Raw genomic sequence first — 23,651 nt, 5'->3', positions numbered from 1 at the left:
AAGTAGCCACAAAAACTTCCCTTCTGGGGCCAGGCCTGGTCACACCACACAATCTTGAGGCTATTCTCTGAGTGGGCAGCCAGAAAGACTAGGATTATGCCAAACACTTCAGCTTAAAGATCAAGAGTTAACCCAAAACTAAGAAAAGTTTAGTGGATACCAGGGGAAAGGTGGGGTGGGGGGTGGGCACAAAGGGTGAAGTGGTGCACCTACAACACGAATGACAAACATTAATATATAACTGAAATTTCACAAGATTGTAACCTATCATTAACTCAATTAAAAAAAAAAGAGTTTACCCAAGAAGTCTTTTCTGTACTTCAGGAAAAGATAAACATCCCATCCTCTGTGATTACAAAATGACACATCTACTCCTTTTGTTACAATTAAATTAAATGCTTACAAATCTGCCTCTCCTCCCAGATGGTAAGTCACCTGAGAAGAGGAAATATATCATAACCAGGTCCATACAGAGTGCCTGGCATGTAGCTAATGATCATTTATGGTTTGCTGCCTTTCAAATGATTTGGAACAAATGGCAAAAAAGACTGTCTTGGACATGGCAACAATATGTTTGGATCACAGGCTCCTTAAACATCTTTAGGCTTCCTAGAGCCATGGGAATGACACAAGTAGTGGAACTTTTTTTTTCAGCGCAATTTAGAATTCTAAATTTCAGTTGCACCCAGAAAATATCTTCACCTCTTCTCATTTCTCTTAGTAGACGTGGACTCTCCAATTCCCAAGATAGTTCAGACAAGTCTAAAAACTATTTGCCTCCGTTTCTCATAGACATTATAGCAGCAGACTATGCAGTGTCTTGGACCTAATTCAATGGTACAAATGGTCTTTAAATGTACATTGACAATCCCAAGTGAATGAATGCTTGACATCCAAAAATGAGAATTCAGTTAGAACTGACATGGGAGTCAGACAGAAATGAAAATCATAGTGAGCCATAAATAGCCATCAAGACTCCTGGAATGGTATGAAAATTACTGGACCTTTCACATTAGCGTAGTTCTTGGTGGCTGAGTATTTTCTCTGCGGATGTGATTGGCACATGTTTGCGAACATGAGTAATCTCCAAAGCAAACGTCAGCCTTGCTGTGTAGAGGTCAAAGCAGTTTGATCTGTGATTCCTTTATCATAATGTGTGGATTACAAAGGTGCACACAGGGACACCAAGGCACAGAGAAATGAAGTTACTGACTCTGAGCCTCATAGAAATATAAGTTTGTACTCGGAATAAGTACCTTTCAACCCTTCCATAGCATTTAGCCTGAAAGGGACCTAGAAATCGTCTAAGAAAGTACCTCTCAAACTTTAACACAGCAACAGATTACCTGGACATCTCATTAAAAGGAAGACTAATTTGCTAGGTCTGTGGAGGGGCCCGAGAGTCTGCATTTCTAACAAGCTTCAGTTGATGCTGATGGGGCTGGTCCACAGACCATACTCTGAGCAGCAAAAGCCTACCTCAGTCTTTTCAAACTATGATTGCACAATAAAATTACCTTGCAATGTCTTTTTTTTGAATTACTGATAATCTGATCCTGGGCCTCACTCTCAGAGATCCCGATCCATTAGACTGGAGATTAGTTTAGGCATCAGTTTTTTGTTTAGTTTTTTAAGATTCTCAGGGAATTTTCTAGTTTGCAGCCAGGGTTGCAAACCACTGTGCAAGGCCAACCTTTTGACTTAACTCATAAGGCAACTCAGAAAGTTTAAATTAAATCAAATTCACCCAGCTTGTCAGTCAAACACAGATCTGGTCCTGGAATCCTCATATTGAACTCATACTTCAGTGCCTAAATTTCATTTCTTCAAGTAGGAACCCTATCCATTAGAAACCAGTTTCCCTTGGTCTTTCCTCTGTGTAGAAACACACACTCACACACGGACACGCAGACACACTAACACTCACTGTTGGCGGTTTCCTCTCTCCTTAATGCTGCTCTGTCTTGTGTGGTTCATGGGTCTGTTTATGCCAAAGACACACTGAGTAAGATTCTGACAACCTAATCAGCTGGCCAGAGGCCCAGAGAAGCAGGACCACTGCCAAATTCATAGTGATCGCGCAATCAACACACACTCTGTTTCTCTGACAAACTGTCACTAAGCAATAATTTTATGCACAAGATACCCAAAGCCATGCTGCTGTCAGTGCAAATGCTAAACCTCATGTCAGTGTTTGCTTATGTTTCCATCCCTTTCTTTCAGAGTTGAGTTAGGGCTGGTGCCTTGCAGAAAATATTTTCACCTGAAGACTCAACGGGCCTACTGGAAGCCTCCCATGTGATACAGAACTAGAAGAGAGCTGAGAGGAAGTGAGCCCCTTCCAAAAATCTCTTCTCTGCCCACACAGGTCGGTCCCTCCTATGGAAGGGCTGGATGCCTACTGCCCAAGAGGCTTTGCCAGGCTCTGTGCTTGTCCAGGGCTCCCTGACCTGGGCCCTAAGGTGGGACTACTTAGATTGCCATGGCCTGAAGCTCACAGCAGAACACCCTGTCTCAGCAGCTGCACAGTAAGAGTCATGACCTGAGGCACCTCTTGGTGCTCACTGGGAAATATTAGAATGAGGAAGGGCTTCAGCTACAGATCAGCGCAGTGCAGACTGCCAGCTGCACAGAAGGAGGGACTTGTCACACATCATGAAAGCAACACCCACAATTACTGAATGCTCTTCAATGAAACATACTTTACATGCATTATCCCATTTCATCTCACCACAACTCCATGAGGGAAGTCCTATTACTGCCTGACTCATAGGTAAGAAAATGTAGCTTAGAACGGTGAATTAGCTAGTCCACGATCACACAGCTGGCAAGCGGCAAACTCTAGTTCTAGTTCTAGTTCTAGTAATGAATCTAGACACCTTGACTCCAGGTGGCCTTCACCACTGAGCAAAACTGTCTCATGTGCACAAAAGCAAACGAAGGTGAAACGTCTTACTATTTCTCATTGTGTCCAAGCTGAGGAAGAGGGAAAGGAACCTCAGGAAAAATATCCCATTGGCCCATATCTTGAAAAGGACTGTTCTATAATGGAGCTTTACCCTCTTGTACTCAGAACACAGAGCCCTAAGATGTTGAGACGGTATATGTCTGAGGAGTCCCTCCACCACCAGCCCATTCTGTCACGGGACAGGTCTAGGAGGTTCGTTCTAATGCCCTAGGTTTGCTCATCTCCAGATGAAACAATGTTTGCCTAATAGTCACTCATCCCTTTAAGCAAACTGACACTCCCACAGGGGGCCAGGCTGGCCCTGGTTGCCTTTCCGTTGTTCCCTGGGTAGTTCCGCTGTCATTTCCACACTCCCATTATGCTTAGAGAGTTTCCCTGCCTACTTCTATAACTAGAGTAGACTTAGGGAGTGGGACTGGGATTCTCATTATTAGGCGATCTTGAGATTTATTGGGTTTGGGGAAGAATCTAGGGATCTAAACAATATCCTGTGCTTATAAGATGTCAAGTGGGCCAGCACACTCTTCCAGGGACTAGGAATGAGCAGATGTGGTCTACCTCAAGGTGCCTAAATCCCTCCTTGAACGAGAGACAGATGTTTTTCATTCACACAGAGAGAGATCTTACACCACACCTCTTCTCAAGCATGCCTTTCCCTAAGATATCTGCATATTTGAACTGGCAATACTTAAAATAGATACATTTCTTGTTTGGTATTCCTTTTCTGGGTGTTCCTTCTTGTCTATATGATCTTTGACCTTAGAAGGGTCAGGGTACCTCTCTGTCTGCTGGATCAATCATGTAGAAGTTTCCTGAGGAGAAAGAAATAGAGCCCTGGACATCTGGGAACCAGCCCAGCACTATCAGATAGGCCTTGGTGTTGCTAGAACATGACCTGGCATTCATAGAAAGGACTCAGTGTTCTCCTGTAGCACACAAACAATTTCACATGATATCAACATCAGACAAGGCCACACTGAGACCACAGTGGATGAAGACAAAAACAAGACCACTCCATAATCTTGTCTGAACATAGAGAAGAATATTGACCTTGTTCAGTTGGGTCCAATACAGCCCACTATCCTGCCTAATATGAGTGACTGCTACTCTTTTCAAATTATACTGTTAGCATTGGTCTAGTCTTCCTTCCCTCTGAATATGATTTATTAAGATACCCAATCATAGACATGAACAGACCTTTCTCCAAAGAAGATATACAGATGGCCAATAGACACATGAAAAGATGCTCATCATCACTAATCATCAGGGAAATGCAAATCAAAACTACACTAAGATATCACCTTATACCTGTTAGAATGGCAAAAATAACCAAAACAAAAAGTGACAAATGTTGGAGAGGTTATGGAGAAAAAGGAACCCTCATACACTGTTGGTGGGAATTCAAACTGGTGCAGCCTCTATGAAAAACAGTATGGAGATTTCTCAAAAAATTAAAAATAGAAATACCTTATGACCCAGCCATCCCACTACTGGGTATCTATCCACAGAACTTGAAATCAGCAATTCCAAAAGTCCCATGCACCCCTATGTTCATTGCAGCATTATTTACAATAGCCAAGACGTGGAAGCAACCTAAGTGTCCATCAACTGATGATTGGATAAAGAAGATATGGTACACACACACACACACACACACACACACACACACACACACACACTGGAATACTACGCAGCCATAAAAAAGGATAAAATTGTCCCATTCACAACAACCTGGATGGACCTTGAGGGTATTAAGTGAAATAAGCCAGATAGAGAAAAAAAACTCCGTATGACTCCACTCATAGGTGGAAGGTAAACATATAGACAAAGAGAACTGATTGGTCGTTACCAGGGCAAAGTGGGGGTGGGGAGAGTGCACAAAGGGTGAAGTGGTGCACCTACAACATGACTAACAATAACGTACAACTGAAATTTCACAAGGTTGTAAACTATCATAATCTTAATAAAAAGTTAAAAAAAAAAAGATACCCAATCATAGAATTATTCCTGCTTCCTGACAACATCCAATCCCGAACAAAGCCTTGATTCCTTAAACCCTTCTCAAAGTCACCTAACACAAGCTCAAACGTGAGAAGTCCTTTTATAATACACTTTCATTGAGACATCCTATGGTTCCCTGTGGTGTATGTCCTCTCTCGCTGCAATGAGGAATATATCCAACTTGCTCAACCACAGATTGGTTCCTGGTGGGTCTTTGGCTGGAGGAGACTGATGCTGACGATGTTCAGCTCTAGTTGTAGACACATTCCATCATCTATCACTAATTACAGCAAAGCGAGACCAGCCAGAGGTCCAAGACAGATTGGGAAATTTTCTACTATCAGAAAAACCACTGAAATCGTAAAGGAAATATCTAATATCTAACCTGCATGGGCATTTCACTACACAGCGACTAAAAGCTCATAGGAAACATTTTTGAAAAGTCTCTTTCTCTCAGTGTTTTAGCAATTCTCTCTTTACAATTAATTCAAGTACTGTCTAGACCAACAAAGTGCATAACCTGAATTTCAACAGATCATGATATCTGAGATTTAGAAAAGTACAAACATTTTTATCTCTTTCTGATCATCTCTCTTAGTTAGGGTGATGCAAGCTGTTATCACAGATTAACTCTGAAACATGACTTGGGAGATAACATAGAAGTTTACTTCTCATTCACATAAAAGGAAAAATAGATATTCCTAATTGGCATCTGGTTTTCCTCCATCCAGTGATTCAGGCACTAAGACTCCTTTCGTCTTTTGATTCCACCATCTTTAATACGTTGTTTCCAAGAGTTCACACAAAAAAGAAAAGATAATTGAGGACCAGACACAGAAGTTTTCTGGGGCAGGCCTCATGGAACATACAATGTTTGACCATTTTCCACTAGCCAAAACTCGGGTACATAATCACACCTTACCACAAGGGAGTCTGAGCCAAAAAAAGGCTCTCTGGATAAAGCTCTTCAGCTCTTAAAAGAGGCCTTGAAGGCAATACCCTCCTCTCCCTTCGTGCATCACCAGGTAGGGCTTTGCTATAAAGCACAAATGATCCAAATAAAGGAAGCTACAAACATGCAGCCTAAACGACAGGATAGAGAAAAATGTCAACAGATTGGTTGGCTTGGCTATAGAGGAATTTCAAAAGATTTTGACACTAAGGCCCACATTTGAGTTGGTTTACGTTTCCCTTGCTGACATGTATTCAGAAATAGGCCACCATGAAAGGCTGGGGACACTTTTCAGAAAGTGTTGTGCATGAAGATCACTGATGATAGTCTACTGCAGGAGATTCATTATTGCTATGGTCTTTTCCAAGAATTTCACTGCAAATCTGAAGATTAAGCAATTACTCATTATTTAAAAGGTCTAGGGGGCTGGCCCCATGGCTGAGTGGTTAAGTTCACACGCTGTGCTGCAGCGGCCCAGGGTTTCGCCGGTCCGGATCCTGGGCAAGGACATGGCACTGCTCATCAAGTCACGCTGAGGTGGCATCCCACACGCCAAAACTAGAAGGATCCACAACTAAGAATATACACCTATGTACCGGGGGACTTTGGGGGAGGAAAAGGAAATTAAAAAAAAAAATCTTAAAAAGTCTAAAAGTAGAACACATGCCCTATACCAGAGAAAAACTTCTCAATGTTTTAGAAAAATTGGCTAAAGGACCTGTTCATCAGAATGTTCGTGTTATGGAAGTTTCAGCCTCCTTGGACTCATCCACAAATTGAAAGGCCAAGTGAGTGAAGCCCTAGTGTGCTATAAGGAGGCTCTGAGGCTGGCTGCTCACTTGAACACCATGTTTTGAAATAGAGCTCATCACACCTGTTTAATGTGTTCGTAACTAAATATAACAAAAAACGTTGCTGATTGTTACCTTCAGAAACATATAACATGCCGATACAAAATAGTTTCACACAACACATACTCTGCTGCCAGCTGACCCCTCTCTTTCTTTCCCCTTCCATCCATGTCTATGACAGGAGCATCCATTCTTCCATAACACATCCCTGTACTCATTGCCTAAGGCTGATTAATGCTGTTTGGAGCACCGATCATCTACCAGACCAACAAGAACACTTTTCCCTACGGCTCTGCATTTGAAATGAGCAGCTTCCATCCTCAGCATAGCTGGTCTCCTGAACAGAGGTGTCTGAAACAGGGAAAGTTTCAGCCTTCTCCTCCTAGGCCCAGCACACAGGGTCACATGCCAGTATAGCTCTGAGCACATACTCATACATCTGCAGGCATGCACCCACATGACGTCCACACATTAGTCCAAAGGCACTCCTGCCAGTCAGTTCACACACTCAAAGCAGGAATTTCCGGAGATAGTTCTATGCTGAACCAAGAGCCCGGGCTGTTCATATATACATGTATCATGCATCTCTACACACACACATTGATTCTTGGGCTCACAGAGGCACATTCCTCCATATTTGTGCACACACATATTCTGTATTTGGAGAATTCATGAAACTACTACCCATTCACAATTAAAGAAAAAAAGGGAGGTTCCTCTTTCATGTGGCTAGGGGTGTTGACCTAGAAGATCTAAGACCAAAGCAAATGAGCAAAGACAGACTTAGAGAGATGAAGAGGGCTTCAGGAGTTCACTACAATTCTACCCTGAATTCTATTTCCCAAGGCCCTGCTGTAGCCATGACCTCCTGGTCAGTGAGCCAAGTCTGTAAGCTCAGAATAAATTCAAATTTTGTGTTTACATTTTTCACGCTACTGGCAATCACAAAGGATCTACGTGTTCCAAACACACTCCCGGGCATCTACTCACACCAAAGAAAAGTTACAATGTATTGGGGAAAGATAAAGCAAGGGAAAAAACTGTTTAGAATGTGCAAGCTGAAAATGAGATAAAATACCTCAATGCAGTTAAGTGCTTGCTGTGTGGTGTGTGATATAATCTTCTCCTTTGTCTCCCTAAAATATTTGCAACAAAAATATTCAGTAAAGTTAAAAACTTCATTAGTTAATGAAGTCTTTGAGTGTATTTTATTTGTGAAATTTTTAAAAGATGTGTATTCTCTGTTTGGGTGTAAGTGTTACTGAACCAAAGTGAGTTCATTTCCTGATGAGTTGAAATCAAAGCCTTCACCAGAAGAAGTTGTCAAACAAAGTAAATTTTATTTGCAGCACATAAAGAGACCATGGGGAATCTTTTCCAAAGCCGTGGCTCCCCAAGCAAGGGAAAGCAGGTGTCTTTATCTCAGGTGAGGAATGAATATTCAAAATGGAACTTTCATCATCACATGTAGAGGTGGGTATAAGCTTACAGAGACGTAGTTTGAAATCATGCTTTCATATATGTCAGATGCTATGCTAATAAGGTTTGAGCTCCTCCTGGGGTGGAGATCTTAGCATTAAAATAAAGTAAAGGTAACTTTTTAGGTACTTCTTGGCCCATCTGCACAGGTATCATTCTTGTGGTGGGTTTTGGAGCAGTTCAGGCTGGCTGGTGAGTGCTCATCTTCCTGGAACAGATGTGAAAAACAACTCTGAAGAACTGTTAAGTGCTGCTGAAACTTCCTTTAAGTAACTTGGGGAACTTAGCTGTTGACAAAACTGGAAAAACACAGAAACAACTTCTGTAGCAATAGAAGGCCTGAGACAGAGGAACCCATGGGAAGATAAAGCCTACGAAGAATTTTTTAAAATACTGAGGAGGGCTTGGGCCCTGTCACTGAATGGTTAAGATCACACGCTCTGCTTCTGTGGCCCAGGGATTTGCCAGTTCAGATCCTGGGTGCAGACATGGCACTGCTCATCAAGCCATGCTGACGTGGCATCTCACATAGCACAACCAGAAGGACCTAGAGCTAGAATATACAACTATGTCCTGGAGGGTTTTGGGGAGAAGAAGAAGAAAAAAAAAAGAAGAAGATTGGCAACAGATGTTAGCTCAGGTGCCAATCTTTAAAAAATAAACAAATAAATAAAATACCAGGGAGGGATTTACTTCTACAGGTCATGAAATTGTAAGGCTGACTTATGTGACCTTGATCCCTCAGAGCTGGAATTGACCAATGGCAGAGGCTAGGGGAGTATGAGTGGCTCATTTAGACAACACTTAAGGAACACATAAGTAACACCCTTTTCAACTTTGTTGATACTAAACAAAGAATAGACTTATTAGATTTAACCAGAAGAAAACTAATAGAGCAGGAAATTATTTTTTCCTTGTAAACAACATATGACTCAAGTCATAACAATGTGCATGCTGAAATGTTTTATCAGTTAATCATACTGATTGCCTTCTTACTCAACAACAAAAAAAGATAAATTGATGGATAGAGAAACTGATGGATGAAAGATAGGTAATAAAGGAAATATAGTAAAATGTTAACTGTAGAATCTAGGTAGTGAGTAAATTAATGTTCATTGTAAAATTCTCTCAACTTTTCCCTACGTTTGACAATGTTTATAATACAATGTTAGGATAAAAAGGTCAAAAAGCAATATCTAAACATTAGTAAATCAAAATGAAGCAAACAAACCAAAATATATACGAGATAGAGGATAAAACTACATAGAGAAGAAGCATTCCAAGTGATTTTCTATATACTTTAATTTGACTCAAATCTTTAGAAGAATATATCATTTGGATAAAAAGACCAGCAAAAAAAATCTTAAACTCTACTCAGCAATCATTTTAAGGGGTTTTGTTAATTTTGTTATACTGAGACTATTTGTTAGTGTATTGTGGAATAGATAACATGAATGTTGGTATCACTTAGAAGTGAGATATTCAGTTTGGGAGGAAAGATACACAGAAGTGAGATCAATTAGGTTAAATAAAAATCATATAAACTTGAATTTGTAAGACAAACTCATGATATATTTTATCTTTAAAATGTACATACAGTAAGAGTGTCATTTTCCTGGTTTTCATATTGTACTACATTTATACAAGATGTCATTATTGGGGGGGTTGGGTGAAAGGTACATAAGACTCTTTCTGCAACTTCCTTTGAGTCTGTAACTGTCTCAAAATAAGCCTGAAGGCAGAGAATGATAAAAAAGAGACTGATAAAAGTTGAGTTAGTACTTGAACATGTTGCAGTAAGCCAAACTAAGGGTCAAGGTGGGCTGAGTGGACCCTTGGAGACCCATGAGAAGATATGAAAATCATCGGACCATCCACAAGAAAAGACTTCTTGTGTCTTTGAGTCTTTCTCCATGGATGTGATAGAAAGTATTTAGGAACAATCTCAAAAACCAAGAGCATGCTTTTTATATAGTGGTCAAAACACTTGGAATTCCATTCTTTTTCCATGCCACCCTGTGAATCAGGAAGAGACTGAGGACTTAACTGCCCACTACACAGGTGGGGAAACAAGGACAGAGTAATGAAGATACTGACTCTGGGCCTCAGGGAAAGGGAAATAGGTCCAGGGATTGAGCCCGAGATCACCCAGTCAGAGAATTCTGGTCATACAACAGACACCAGGGATCATCTAGGCCCTGGTTCCAGCCCAGGTGTACATCAAAATCACCTGAGGGTTTCGTTTTAATACTGAGACTTGGGGTTCACTCCCAGAGACGTATTCAGTTGGTCTGGGATGGGGTCTAGTTAGCATTATTCTTACAAGCTCCCTAGATTTTTCCACTATGCAGTAAGGGCTGAGATCTGATAATCTATTTCAAATCACTTGTTTGTCAGCTGAGGAAACAGACACTCACAGAAGTGAAGTAGCTTACATAGCTCAGAAAGCCGGTCCTAGACTCCAGGGAATGGACTGAGAGCCTAGTGCTGAAATTTCATTTTCTAAAAGATTCACTTTCTCCAGTTCTTCTTTTCTTTCCTAACTGTAAAATCACCAGATGCGCACACACAGTCAGCTACAAGCAGACTTTGTTGGCTGCTTCCTCTCTCCTTAAAGCTGTTCTGTCTTGTGTCCCTCATGGCTCTGCTTATCCCAAGGGAACAATGGGCAAGATTCTGAAAACCTAATCTGCCTGAGCCAGAGTGCCACAGAACCAGGACCACTGCCAAATTCACAGCAATGACAAGGTAAACATTTTGTCTGCTTCTCTGCATTCTATCTAGTGCAGTGGAAAATTAGAAAACCAATTGCTTTTCTCCACAAGAATTCCAAAGACACCTTGCTCCCAAAAAGGAGAGGTTTTCTAATTCACTTATTGCAGCGTTTGCTTATAGCCCGAACACTGATCAGAATACATGGATAAACCTGTCTTATTTATTCAGAAACTTTTATTCGTGAAGAACTTTCTGACTAGTTCAGGATGTCTCAGTGGAAGCTTATAGAATTCGTAAGGGCTGAGATGGGAGATGAGCTGGGCAGGAGGGATGAGAAGAAACTTTTGAGATGTGGCAGTGAGTCCGATTAAGTGTTTCTCAGAGGAAAACATTCTTGCAGCTGCTCCTCTTCTGTTTCTCATTTTATGACAAAGTACGGGCAGCTTTTTATGAAGAAAGCATTATTTAACTTGATGACTGGAAATATAATAATAATAGTCACCTCTTACTTGTACGCTCTAGGTGCCAGGTAGTTGCTAATTATTTAAACTCAAGTTCCAAGAACAACAGTTAAGGTTGAGTGGGAATTTGACTCAGAACATGGGTGTCCATGCTAGAGCAACAGAGGGCTCTCTATGCCAAACCATAGCTCCTTGCTTCTACCTCCTGCCCAAGCGATCAGGGATTAAGAGGCTTTCTTGGTATTTGGCCTACTTCCTTCATTCCTGAACCAGGGGGATTGTTTAATTCTGTCAAGCTGACACCAAAAGTAACAACCAGAATCCTGGTTACTAAATTAAGAGTACATTTTATATTTTATAGTAGATTCCTTCTATACACATATAGGAGGCTAACGGAAGATGGGGCTATCTCCCACAATTCTCCCTTTTCTGTGCAGTCATCCAGAATCCAGACACCAACCTCCAGGATAGGCAACGACCAGCTGAAGCTCTCCTTTAGGGTATGAGGCCGATCCGGTTCCAAACCCTGGCCAGTCCATGGGTTTCTGCAGTACTAGGAACCGCCCTCAATATGGTCTGAGGTCTAGTCATTGGTAATCTGTTTTCAAACAATTCATCACTCACCTGGAAACCCTGTAAGACACTGCACAAGGTCCTCACCCCTTGACTTTTGATGCTCAAGCTGTGAACAAAAGGCATCATCAGAACCTTCCAACTCATCTCAAATTCTCTATTTCTCTCAGCTCAGCCATTTGATATTCTACTCTGTGAACAAGCTTCCTGTTTTTATTATTTTCAGGCCACATGGAAAAACATGGCTGACAATGGTACCCAAATACATATGTCACAGGTCCAACACTTCCCAGATTCAGCTTTCCAGGGAAGCAAGTCTAATTGTCTCCTCTCAATAAGGGGGTTTTCCCATGATTAAATTAACTGTGCTTAGGGATAAGTTTGCTTTGCAAAAGCTGCTGGGGAATCATCACTTTACTACATATAAGGAGAGTGGGGCAATTTCCAATGAAAAGTAGGGAGAAACAGGAGCTTGTCAGACACCAGTAATAGGAGCCTAACTTGTACCCAGGACCCCAGTCTCACCACTCATTCCTCTGAACCTCTTACTACAAATACCATGACTACAGAAGGTTACACGGGGCAGGTTGAGGTAGGCCAAGACTGGGTGCCATGGGCACCTACAGGACTGGAAAATGTTCTGGCATAGGTATGACAATCATGTCTGGTAAATAAGAATACTTTAGATGACTACAGTAGAAAACATTAAAAATAAGAAAGTATTTTCATTAGGCCTGAATGTCATTTGGTGGTTTAAAGTCTCAAGATGCTAGCATGTATGTTTTCTCTGTTCCTATGAATAACGAAGAGGTTACAGGCCTCTTCTTGTCACTGACCATTCTCCAGATGGGTATGCAAAGGCACAGAATAATTAGTAAGATACACCCTCTCAGAGAATTGGGGCAAATTTGGGTTAAGACTCCAGTTTAGTGATTTGCAGAATTTTATACCATAAAGAGAACAACCTCTGTTTCAGGGTAAGCAAATAGAGGCACAGATAAGGGGTTATGACCTTGGCAAACTGACACAGCCAATTTTCACGTGTCTCCCTGGCTCTAGGTTCAGTGGACTCTACATAACTGGCATCTCCTAGCTCCCAGGTTTCTACAAGGCCTTGTAGAGCCTGAGAAAAGAATTAGCACATCAATAAAACTGTTTTTCACCAGCGTCTTCTCAATCAGTTTTCAAAATAGAACAATGAAAGTAATTGCTGTTTAAGTTTCATTTCCCACAAGGCGAAACTGTGCCAACTTTAGTTGCACTTTCTACTTTCAGTTTTCATCTCGGTTTCCAATTTATCTCCACAACAACATGCCCACAGGTTGCATCATTAGATGCTGTTTATCTCCCTTATATATGTCCCTGGGGCTTAAATATATCTGCAAATCCACAAGACAGGCTGGCAAGATCACAGAAGAGCCCATTCAGCTAAACAAAACACTGCAGAACTACTGCCTAATTCATAGCAACCATGAGGTAAGGATTTCTCCACTTCTCTGCCTTTCTGTCTAAAATTTTTTTAAAAATGTTAATCAATGCTATCTCAACAGACTTACTTTCAGTGATGTCAAGTTTCCTTACTCTTCTATTTGAGCACCTGCTTATGGACTGAATGTGTGTGTGTGGACACACAGATGCAGATTCACACATGCACGTAAACTGTTTTATTAATTCAGGCATTTTTTATTTTTGTTAGCATCGCCCTGAGGAAGCTTACCTCATGTTAAAGCCCAAAGAAAGCAAGGGAAGTGGGAAAAGAGTGTTGCAGGAAGACAGAAAATGATCTCAGTCTTTGAAATTATTTTTCACCAAACTCATTTCTGCCTGACCAAAGGAGGGCATGGACAGTTTGGATAGAGCCATTGCTTTCTGCAGGCTCCTCACCATGGAGGAGAAGTAGGACCCACACAGCTGTTTGAGCCGCAGTTGTGGAGTCTCTTAGACGTCTTGAGGGAAATATCCTGGGGATGTGGTGGGAGCAGGTCACTGCTTAGAGAGCAAGGCCTTTCTCTGTAGGCTTCTGGTCTCACTATCTCTACTGCTGGGTCAGGTCTTCTCAATCTTACTGGATTTAAGATTAGCAGATTACCTCTCCCCTGGGGAAGCCAAGTGCTCTGCAGATCCTTGATATCCTCCTTCCATAGGGCTTGGCCGAAGTTCTGTGCTTGGAAATATCCACACCTTCCTTAGCTAAAGGGCCTAATGTGGGAATTTCTATACTGTCCAAATTGAATCTTGATTCAAATAACTCCCGATGTCAGCAGATTAAAAAAAACACATTAATTAATATTGACCTGCAAATTTCCCCTCAGTACTCCAGTCAGCAAAATTTTGAAGGGGCAAAAGTTCCAGAAAATGCACAATTACGAGCCTATGATCAACTCTCCTCCCCCTCTTTGGCCCATAGACAGATAAAATTGTCGATAATTTAAAAAGTAATAATATAAAAGTAGCCATCACTTCCTGAATGCTTATTAAGTGTCAGCCTGCCCTCTAAAAGTATGAAGTAAATTATTATCTTTAGCCCTCAAAAGAAACCTGTGACGTGGTACTCATACAGATTGTGCAATAACGAATCTTAGATTTAGAAAAGTTAAGATCACACAGATAATAAGTGATACAGCTGAGACATGAACCAGAGCCTCTCTTCAATGATACTTTACTGAACCTTTAAACCAACATTTCTTAAAGGGTACCAGTGGGAGTTCATGAAATCATTTCAGATGGCATACTCATTAGCTTTTACGTTTTAATGCTTTTATATTTATTTCAACATGTACTAGAAAAAAATATATATATATAATTTGCAAAATTTCTGTTCAGGTTCGTAATATGATTTTTTTCTATGATAAAATACATGTAAGATGAAACTTACGATTTTAACTATATTTTTGGTGAGGAAGATTGGCCCTGAGCTAACATCTGTACCAATCTTCCTCTATTTAGTATGTGGGACGCCACTACAGCATGGCTTGATGAGCCATGTGTAGATCTGCGCCCAGGATCCGGGCCCACAAACACTGGGCCACCAAAGTGGAGTGTAGGAACTTAACTACTCTGCCACCAGTCGAGCCCCCTTTTAACTATTTTTAAGTATAAGGTTTGGTAGTATTTAGTACATTTGCAATGTTGTGCAACCGTCACCAGTGTTTACTTCAAGAACATTTTCATCACTCTAAGGGGAACCCCACACCATTAAGCATTTCCTCTCTACTCATCCTTCACCACAGGCCCTGGCAACTATTAATCTGCTTTCTATCTCTATGGATTTGCCTATTGTGGGTATTTCATATAAATGGAAGCATACCATATGTGGCCTTTTGTAACTGGCTTATTTCACTTAGCATAATGTCTTCAAGGTTCATCCATGTTGTAGCATGTGTCAGAATGTCCTTCCACTTTAAGGCTGAATAATATTTATTGTATGTATATACCGCATTTTGTTTATCCATTCATCCATTGATGGATACTTGGGTTGCTTCCACCTTTTGGCTATTGTGAATAATGCTGCTATGAATGTATGTATACAAATATCTGTTCAAGTCCCTGCTTTCACTCATTTTGAGTATATACCCAGAAGTGGGATTGCTGAATCATATGGTAATTCTATATTTAATTTTTGGAGGAATTACCACCATTTTCCGCAGCAGCTGCCCCATTTTACATTCCAACTAATAATGCACAAAGGTTCTAATTTCTCCACATCATTGCCAACCCTTGTTGTTTTCTTTTCTTTTCCTTTTTGTTTTTTGATAATAGCCATCCTAATGGGTGTGAAGTAGTATCACATTATGGTTTAGATTTGCATTTCATTAATGATGGGTGATATTGCACATTTCATGTGCTTATTGCCGTTTGTATATCTTTTCTGAAGAAATGTCTATTCAAATTCTTTACCCACTTTTTACTCAGTTGTTTGTTTTTTGTGGTTGAGTTGCAGGAGTTTTTTATATAGTCTGCATATTAATCTCTTATCAGATAGATGATTTATAATATTTTCTCCGATTCTATGAGTTTTCTTTTCACTCTATTGTGCACTTTGATGCACGCAAGTTTTTTTGCTGTTGTTGTTTTGGTGAGGAAGATTGTCCCTGAACTAACATCTGTGCCAGTTTTCCTCTATTTTCTATGTGGGATGCCTCCACAGCATGGCTGATGAGTGGAGTAGCTCTGCGCCCAGGGTCCAAACCTGTGAACCTGGGCCGCTGAAGTGAAGCACATGGAACTTTAACTACTTGGCCATGGGGTTGGCCCCTGCACAAAAGTTTTTATATTGATGAAGTCCAACTTACCTATTTTTACTCCTGTTGCCCGTGTTTTGGTGTCATATTCAAGAAATTGTTACCAAATCCAATGTCATGAAGCTTTTTCCCTATGTTTTCTTCTAAGATTTTTATAGTTTTAGGTCTTACATTTAGGTCTCTGATCTTTTGGGTTCATTTTTTCATATAGAGAGTAAGGTAAGGGTTCAACTTCATTCTCTGGCATGCAGTTATCCAGTTTTCCCAACACCATTCATTGAAACACTGACCTTTCTGCATTAAATGGCCATGATACATGTCAAAAATCATTTGAACATTGTTATGGACTGAATTGTCCCCCTTCCCCCCCCTCCCAAAATCATATGTTGAAGCCCTAACCCCCAGTGTAATTGTATTTGGAGATATGGCCTGGAAGGAGGTAATAAACGTTAGGTGAGGGGTCAGCTCCATGGCTGAGTGGTTAAGTTCGCACGCTCTGCTTTGGCGGCCCAGGGTTTCGCCAGTTCAAATCCTGGGCGTAGACATGGCACCGCTCGTCAAGCCATGCTGAGGTGGCATCCCACATGCCACAACTAGAAGGACCCACAATTAAAAATACACAACTATGTACCGGGGGGCTTTGGGGAAAAAAAAGGAAAAATAAAATCTTTTAATAAAGGGTGGGGCCTTAATCTCATAGGGCTGATGTCCTTGTAAGAAGAGGGAAGAGCACTCTCTCTCCATGCACCATAGACGAAAGAACATATATGGATGCAGAAGGAGAGCCCTTTCCAGAAATCGAATTAGTGGGCACTTTGATCTAAGACTTCCAACCTCCACAAATGTGTGAAAATAAATTTCTGTTGTTTAAGCTGCTCAGTCTGTAGTACTTTGTTATGGTAGCCCTAGCTGACTAATACAACTATATATGTGAGGTTTTATTTCTGGACTCTTCATTCTATTTCTTTTGTCTATATGTCTGTCTTTATACCAGTACAACACTGTTTTGATTACTGTAGCTTTGTAGTAAGTTTTGAAATCAGAAAGTGTGAGGCTTCCAACTTTGTTCTTTTTCAAGATCATTTTGGCTATTCAAGATCCCTTGAAATTCCATATGAATTTTACAATGCATTTTTCTATTTCTGCACAAAACATCATTGGGATTTTGATAGGGACTGCATTAAAGCTGTAGATTGCTTTGGGTGGTATTGACATAATAACAATATTAAGCCTTCCAGTCCATGAACACAGGATGCCTTCCCCTTTGTGTCTTCTTTAATGTCTCTCAGCAATGTTTTGTAGTTTTCGTGTACAGGTCTTCTGCCTCCTTGGTTAAGTTTATTTCTAAGTATTTCATTCCTTTTGGTCTATTATAAATGGGACTGCTTTCTTAATTCTCTTTTTAGACTGTTCATTAGTAGTGTATAGAAACAAAACTGATTTTTGCGTGTTGGTTTTGTATACTGCAATTGTGCTGAAATCATTTATTAGTTCTAACAGTTTTTGTGCGGAATCTTGAAGATTTCCTATATACAAGATCACATTGCTTGTGAATGGAGATAATTTTACTTCTTCCTTTCCAATTTAGATGTGTTTTCTTTCTTTTTCTTGACTAATTTCTCTGGCTAGGACTTCCAGTACTATGTTGAATAGAAGTGGCAAAAGTGAGCATCCTTGCCTTGCTCCTGATCTTAGAGAAGCTTTCAGTCTCTCACCATTGACTATGATGGTGGCTGTGGGTTTTCAATATATGGCCTGTATTATTTGAGGTAGATACCTTCTATCCTTGTTTGTTGAGTGTTTTTATTATTAAAGGGTATTAAATTTTTATACAATATATATAAAGGGTATCAAATGCTTTTTCGACATTAATTGATATGATCATGTGGGGTTTTTTCCCCTTCATTTTGTTAATGTGGTGTATTAAATTGATTGATTTTCACTGAACCATTCTTGCATTCCAGGAATAAATCCCACTTGGTCATGGTATATAATCCTTTTAACATGCTAACTTCAGTGTGCTAGTATTTTGTTGACCATTTTCTATCAATATTCATTAAAAATTCATCTGTAGTTTAATTTTTTTGTTTTTGTCTTCAGTTTTAGTATGATGGTCTCATAGAATTTATGAGTTTCGAAGTGCAGTGTTCTTCCTCTTTAATTTTTGGAACCTTAGAATTGGTTTTAATTCTTGTTTACAAGGAGTTGAACTCCTGGTTTAAAATCTACCTGTGATCTTTCAGGCCTGACCGTAGATAATTACAAAGGTTTTACCTGACAGGCCTCACGAAGGAAAGCTGCCTTCCCCACACAGACCTGGTGAATAGCCAATAAACTGCAGTCTGTAAAGACAGTTGTAGTCAAGGACTCAGGCCCCCCTGGCTCATTATGCTCTTCACATAGTTGCATTCCTAGCCCAGGTGGCCTCATCCCTTGGTCTCTTTCTGAGGCCTTGGGCAGAGGTCTCCTTCAAGCACTCAGCTGAGACCTCCTTACAGTGGGGAGGAGAGGAAAACTTGAAGACACTTTTCCCCACTCTGACTCAGTATCCTGTACTTTTCCACTCCTAGCCCTTCCCTTCACACTTCCCCCACTTCAGGGTCCATAAATTGCCAGAGACTTTTGTTCACAGCTCTCTGCCATGGCTGTGCTGATCAACCTGACCTTCAACTTGTGTGCTGTTCTGTTGAGGGAAATGGAACAGGGATGTTAACATTTTCTCCAGTTTTATCCTCTTGCTTATATCATCACAGTAAGGATTAAAGGTTTAACTCTTTCATTTCTGCCTTGTTGCTTTAATTGGCTACTTCGACAGCTGGCAGCTCAGCTCTCTCCCTTTCTCCCAGCTTAGCTGTGCTCCTGACACTTGAAATGCATGGTAGAATTGACCAGTGAAACCACCTCGTCCTGGGCTTTTCTTTGTTGGAAGGGTTTTTAAATTGTATATAGGCATATACCTATTGTCTCCTAGATCATCATCTAATATTTTTTTGTTTTGGGGGTTTGGGTTGGGTTTTTTTTCATTTAAGTCATCTAATTTGAGTGGAAGGTAGGGTAGTTACTCATTGAGATTGTACTCTACCCAGTCTGCCTCTTTCCCACAGGAAGTATAGAATGACTAATGTAACTGAGATGACCAGAAGCTGTCATCCACAGGCCACATTCTTACTCAGTAAAAGGCAACTATTTCTGACTTGGCTTACTTGGACATGCACAGTGTTTTCTTCTCCTCAGTTTCCTTTCCCCAATGCCCTAGGACTGTTAGGGCAGAGCCTGCTATGCTGAGGGAAATCCACCACTCCTCAGTATTTCATCTAAAAACTGGCTGGATAAATTCACCATGATGTGTCCCAGATCAACGCATCCCCACATTCCCTGATCCAGCTCTACCATTTGAAACCTCAGTTAGGCCTGACTCTTTATTCTGGAAGTCAGTATCCTACAGAGAAGGCATAAGAGGAAGTGCTCTTTCCTTTGAGTAACAAAACCAATTGCCTTGCCTACAGAGCAAAAGGAGAACACAGGAAAAACATAACACCACTTTTCCCCCACCTAACTCACATACACATACACACATACCTTCAAGCACAACGGTTATTGTCATTTCTCTTGACACCATTCTAGTGATGGCAGTAGGATAAACCATATTACTACTTGGGCAACAGACTTCTGCATCCAGAAAGATGGAGTAGATGTATATTTCCCATTTCCCTTCTACATACAGTTAAAAACCTCTTATGTAAAATGTAAAACAAATATAAGAACACACTGAACCGTGGATAAAAGCAGCAGACCACTTAGGAAACTTGGGACTCAAGGAACAACACAACAGCGAGTTTTGTGGGCTTCTCTTTCCTGTATATATCCCAGACTGAGTGCTGGAGAAGCCAGCAACCTAGAAATGCCAACAGGCATGGACAGAAATGTCCCATGAAAAGCTGCTCTCTCTAGCCAGAGGACCAAAAAAGGGACAGCCTACCAAGACAGGAAACTTATAAACAACAACCATTCTACTCCAGCCAAACACCACAGGAAAAAATAAACAAACAAAAACTGTAGCCCCACTCTGAAAACTGCCAACAAGGCTGAGTGGGGAGCCTAGAATTCTGCCTTAACCAGGCTACTGCTAGGCATCCCAACTCTCCCCCTCTCCCTCCCCCAACCAGGGTGATACCAGAGAAGGCCAAGTGGGGTGCACAGACTTTCATGGGGGGTAACAAGGGTCCCTCTCTCTTCAGTGTCAGTGAAGACCACAAAGGGAGTCTAGATATTAACACCACCTGGTAGTAATGAGATGCCCTCCCACTCCCCACTGAAGAGGTTTCAGTGAAGTCTAGTGGAGTTCAGGATTTTTCCCACCACCCAGAGGCAATAAGGCCACACTTACCAACTCACCTCCCTTCCTGGCTTCACTAAAGGCCACATGGGGAAGAATAACAAGGCACACCTGCCCCTCCCAGCCAGGGTAGTATGAGCAGAAGCCTGGAGGGAGCCCGAACTTCTACCCCTATCCAGCAACAATGAGGAGCCCAGGTCCCCCATAAAGTGTTAATGAAAGACAAGTGGGTAAACTAGATTCCACCTTGACCCGGCAGTGTGGAATGAGATGTCCTTCCTCTTCTCCTAGCAAAGTGGTATTAGAAGAGGCCTCCTAAACTAGATTTAAATGTGACCTGAAGTCTCGTAATATAATACACAAATGTCCAGGTTTCAATTAAAAATTGCTTGTCATACCAAGAACCAAGAAAATCCCAATGTGAATGAGAAAGAATAATCATCAGACAACAACACTGAAATGACACAGATGTTAGCAGTGTCTAACAAGCATTTTAAAATTGCCATCATAAAAGTGCTTCAATGAGCAATTATGAAGACACATGAAACAAATGAAAATATAGAAAGTCTCAGCAAAGGAAGATATAAAGAACCAAATGGGAATTTTAGAACTGAAAAGTACAGTAACCAAAATGAAAATTCAATGATTTGGCTCAAGAGCAGGATGGAGAGAACAGAGGAAGGAATTCATGAACTTGAATACAGAATAATAGAAATTATCCAATCTGATACTAATTTCAAGCAGCTGAGCAAACTCCAAAAATGATAAACTTCCAAAAATCCAAGACACATCATAGTCAAAATTCTAAAAACTAAAGACCAAGAAAAAACTCCATGAAAGTAGCAGAGAGAAACACCTTACCTGTCAGGAAAAAACTCCACAATTCTAATGGCAGCTAATTTCTCATTAGAAACTATAGAGTCTAGAAGAAAGGGGCAAAACATTTTTTAAGTGCTTAAGGAAAAGAACTTTCAACCCAGAATCTTATATCTAGCAAAAATATCCTTCTGGAATGAGGAGGAAATCAAGAAATTCTCAAATGAGGGAGAACTAAGAGATTTCACACCAGCAAACTTATCTAAAGGAATAGCTAAAGGAAGTTCTCTAATAAGCAAAAAAGGTATACAGATCAGAAAGAAAACATAAAATTGTCCCTATTTACAGATGCCATGATGTTCTCATAGAAAATCCCACAGTATCTACAAAATAACTTCTAGAACTAACAAGTGAGTTCATCAAGGTTGCCAAATACAAGACTGACACACAAAAATTACTTGTATTTCTATATACTAGCAATGAACATGTGGAAAATTGAAGTTAAAAATACAATATAATTTTAAATTGCTGAAAAAAACATACTTTAGTGTAAACATAATATAACATGTATAAGACTTGAAGGCCTAAAACTACAAAATGCTGATGAGAGAAATCAAAGATAAACAGAGATATAGCATGTTTATGAATTAGAAGACTCAACATAGTAAAAATGTCAATTCTCCCCTAATTGATATAAAATTTCTATCATAACTCCAGCATGATTTTTTTATACATATAGACAATATTAATCTAAAATTTATATGGAAAAGCAAAAGAACTAGAATAGCAATTTTGAAAAACAAGAATAAGGTGAGAGGAATCACCCTAACCAATTTTAATACTGATTACACGCAAGGTTGTATGGTATTGGTGGAAAGAGAAACACATAGAGCAGTGGAACAGAATAGGAACCAAGATATAATCCCACACAAGTACTGCCAACTGATTTTTGACAAAGGTGCAAAAGCAATTCAACGGAGGAAGAAGAGACTTTTCAACAACTGGTGCTGGAGCAATTGGATATCCATAGGCAAAAACATGAGCCACAGACATAATCTTCACATATATATATAGGCAAAAACTAACTAAAAATGAATCACAGATTTAAATGTAAAATGTAAAACTATAAAACTTGTAGAAGAAATCATAGGAGAAAATCTTCAGGACCTAGGGCTTGGTGAAGAGTTCCTGGACATGATACCTAAAAGCATAATCCATAAGAGAAAAAAATCAATAAATTATACTTCATTAAAAGTAAAAACTTTTGCTCTTCAAAAGACCTTATTAAATGGTAAAAGACAAGCTACATTGCCAGAAGAAAATATTTGAAAACAAGATACCACACAAAGGACTCATATCTAGAATCTATAAAGAATTCTTGAAACAACAATAAATAACAATCCAATTAGAAAATAGGCAAAGAGATATTTCACCAAAGAGGATATATGGATGGCAAATAAGCAGGTGAGATGATGTTCAACACTACCGGCCATTAGCAAAATGCAAATTACACCACAATGAGAGATCACTAGAAAACCTATTTTAAAAGAAAAGTGAAAATACCAAATACTGGTAAGGATGCAGAGAACTTGATCATCCATATATTGCTAGTAGGAGTGTAAAATAATACAGTCACTCTGGAAAATAGTTTGGCAGTTTCTTAGAAACTTAAGCACACATTTAGCATGTGACCTAGCAATTACTCCCCTGGTATTTATCCCAGAGAAATGAAAATTCATGTCCACGCAAAATGCTGTATTCAACTGTTCACTGCACCTTTATTTGTAATAGGTCAAACCTGGAAACAACGGAAATGTCCCACAACAGATGACAAGTTAAACAAACTGTGGTACACCCATACCATGGAATATTACTCCCCAATAAAAAGGAATGAACTATGGACAAACTCAACAACTTGGATGGATGTAAAGGGCACTATGATGAGTGAAAAAAGCCAACCTCAAAAGGTCACATACTATACAATTCCATTTCTATGACATTCTTGAAATGACAAAATTATACACATGAAGAGCAAATTAGTGGTTACCAGAGGCTAGGGATGTTTGGGGAGGTAGGGAGGCAACAGGCGGGACTATACAGTGATCGTATAAGGGAGATGTTTGTGATGATGGGGTAGTTTCTTGATCTTGATCGAGGTGGCAGTTCCATGGATTTATTCATGTGATTAAATGACACAGAACTATACACTTATTGTATTAAGTCAACTTCCTAGTTTTGAGATTGTACTATAGTTGTGT

General features: G+C 40.1%; 2 protein-coding genes and 1 pseudogene across 5 annotated transcripts in view; 2 read left to right on the top strand and 1 right to left on the bottom strand.

The window, feature by feature from the left end:
* The window catches only part of LIPA (lipase A, lysosomal acid type), a 277,601-nt gene that overhangs the window by 246,196 nt on the left and 7,754 nt on the right, over positions 1 to 23,651 (bottom strand). The window lies entirely within an intron of this gene.
* Positions 1 to 23,651, top strand: part of LOC106844970 (interferon-induced protein with tetratricopeptide repeats 1-like) — a 77,572-nt gene that overhangs the window by 51,947 nt on the left and 1,974 nt on the right. Inside the window, exon 1 of one of the 4 annotated variants that reach the window (XM_044754597.2) lies at positions 2,136 to 2,368. The exons of 1 other annotated variant lie outside the window; for it this stretch is intronic. Coding sequence is in view for 2 of the 3 variants with exons in the window: in XM_044754591.2 (XP_044610526.1) it covers positions 10,992 to 10,999 (8 nt within the window). In the remaining variant the exon portion in view is untranslated. Of the gene's footprint in view, positions 1 to 2,135; positions 2,369 to 10,258; positions 11,000 to 13,256; positions 13,477 to 23,651 lie in introns of those variants that run through there. 2 more of the 4 variants (XM_044754591.2, XM_014862752.3) reach the window with 2 other exon arrangements.
* On the top strand, positions 5,884 to 6,873 carry LOC139040749 (interferon-induced protein with tetratricopeptide repeats 1B-like; annotated as a pseudogene).

Source organism: Equus asinus, chromosome 2, assembly GCF_041296235.1.
Source record: "Equus asinus isolate D_3611 breed Donkey chromosome 2, EquAss-T2T_v2, whole genome shotgun sequence".
Classification (NCBI taxonomy): Eukaryota; Metazoa; Chordata; class Mammalia; order Perissodactyla; family Equidae; genus Equus; species Equus asinus.
The sequence above is the reverse complement of the archived record's forward strand: the minus strand, read 5'-3'. Positions and strand labels throughout refer to the sequence as shown.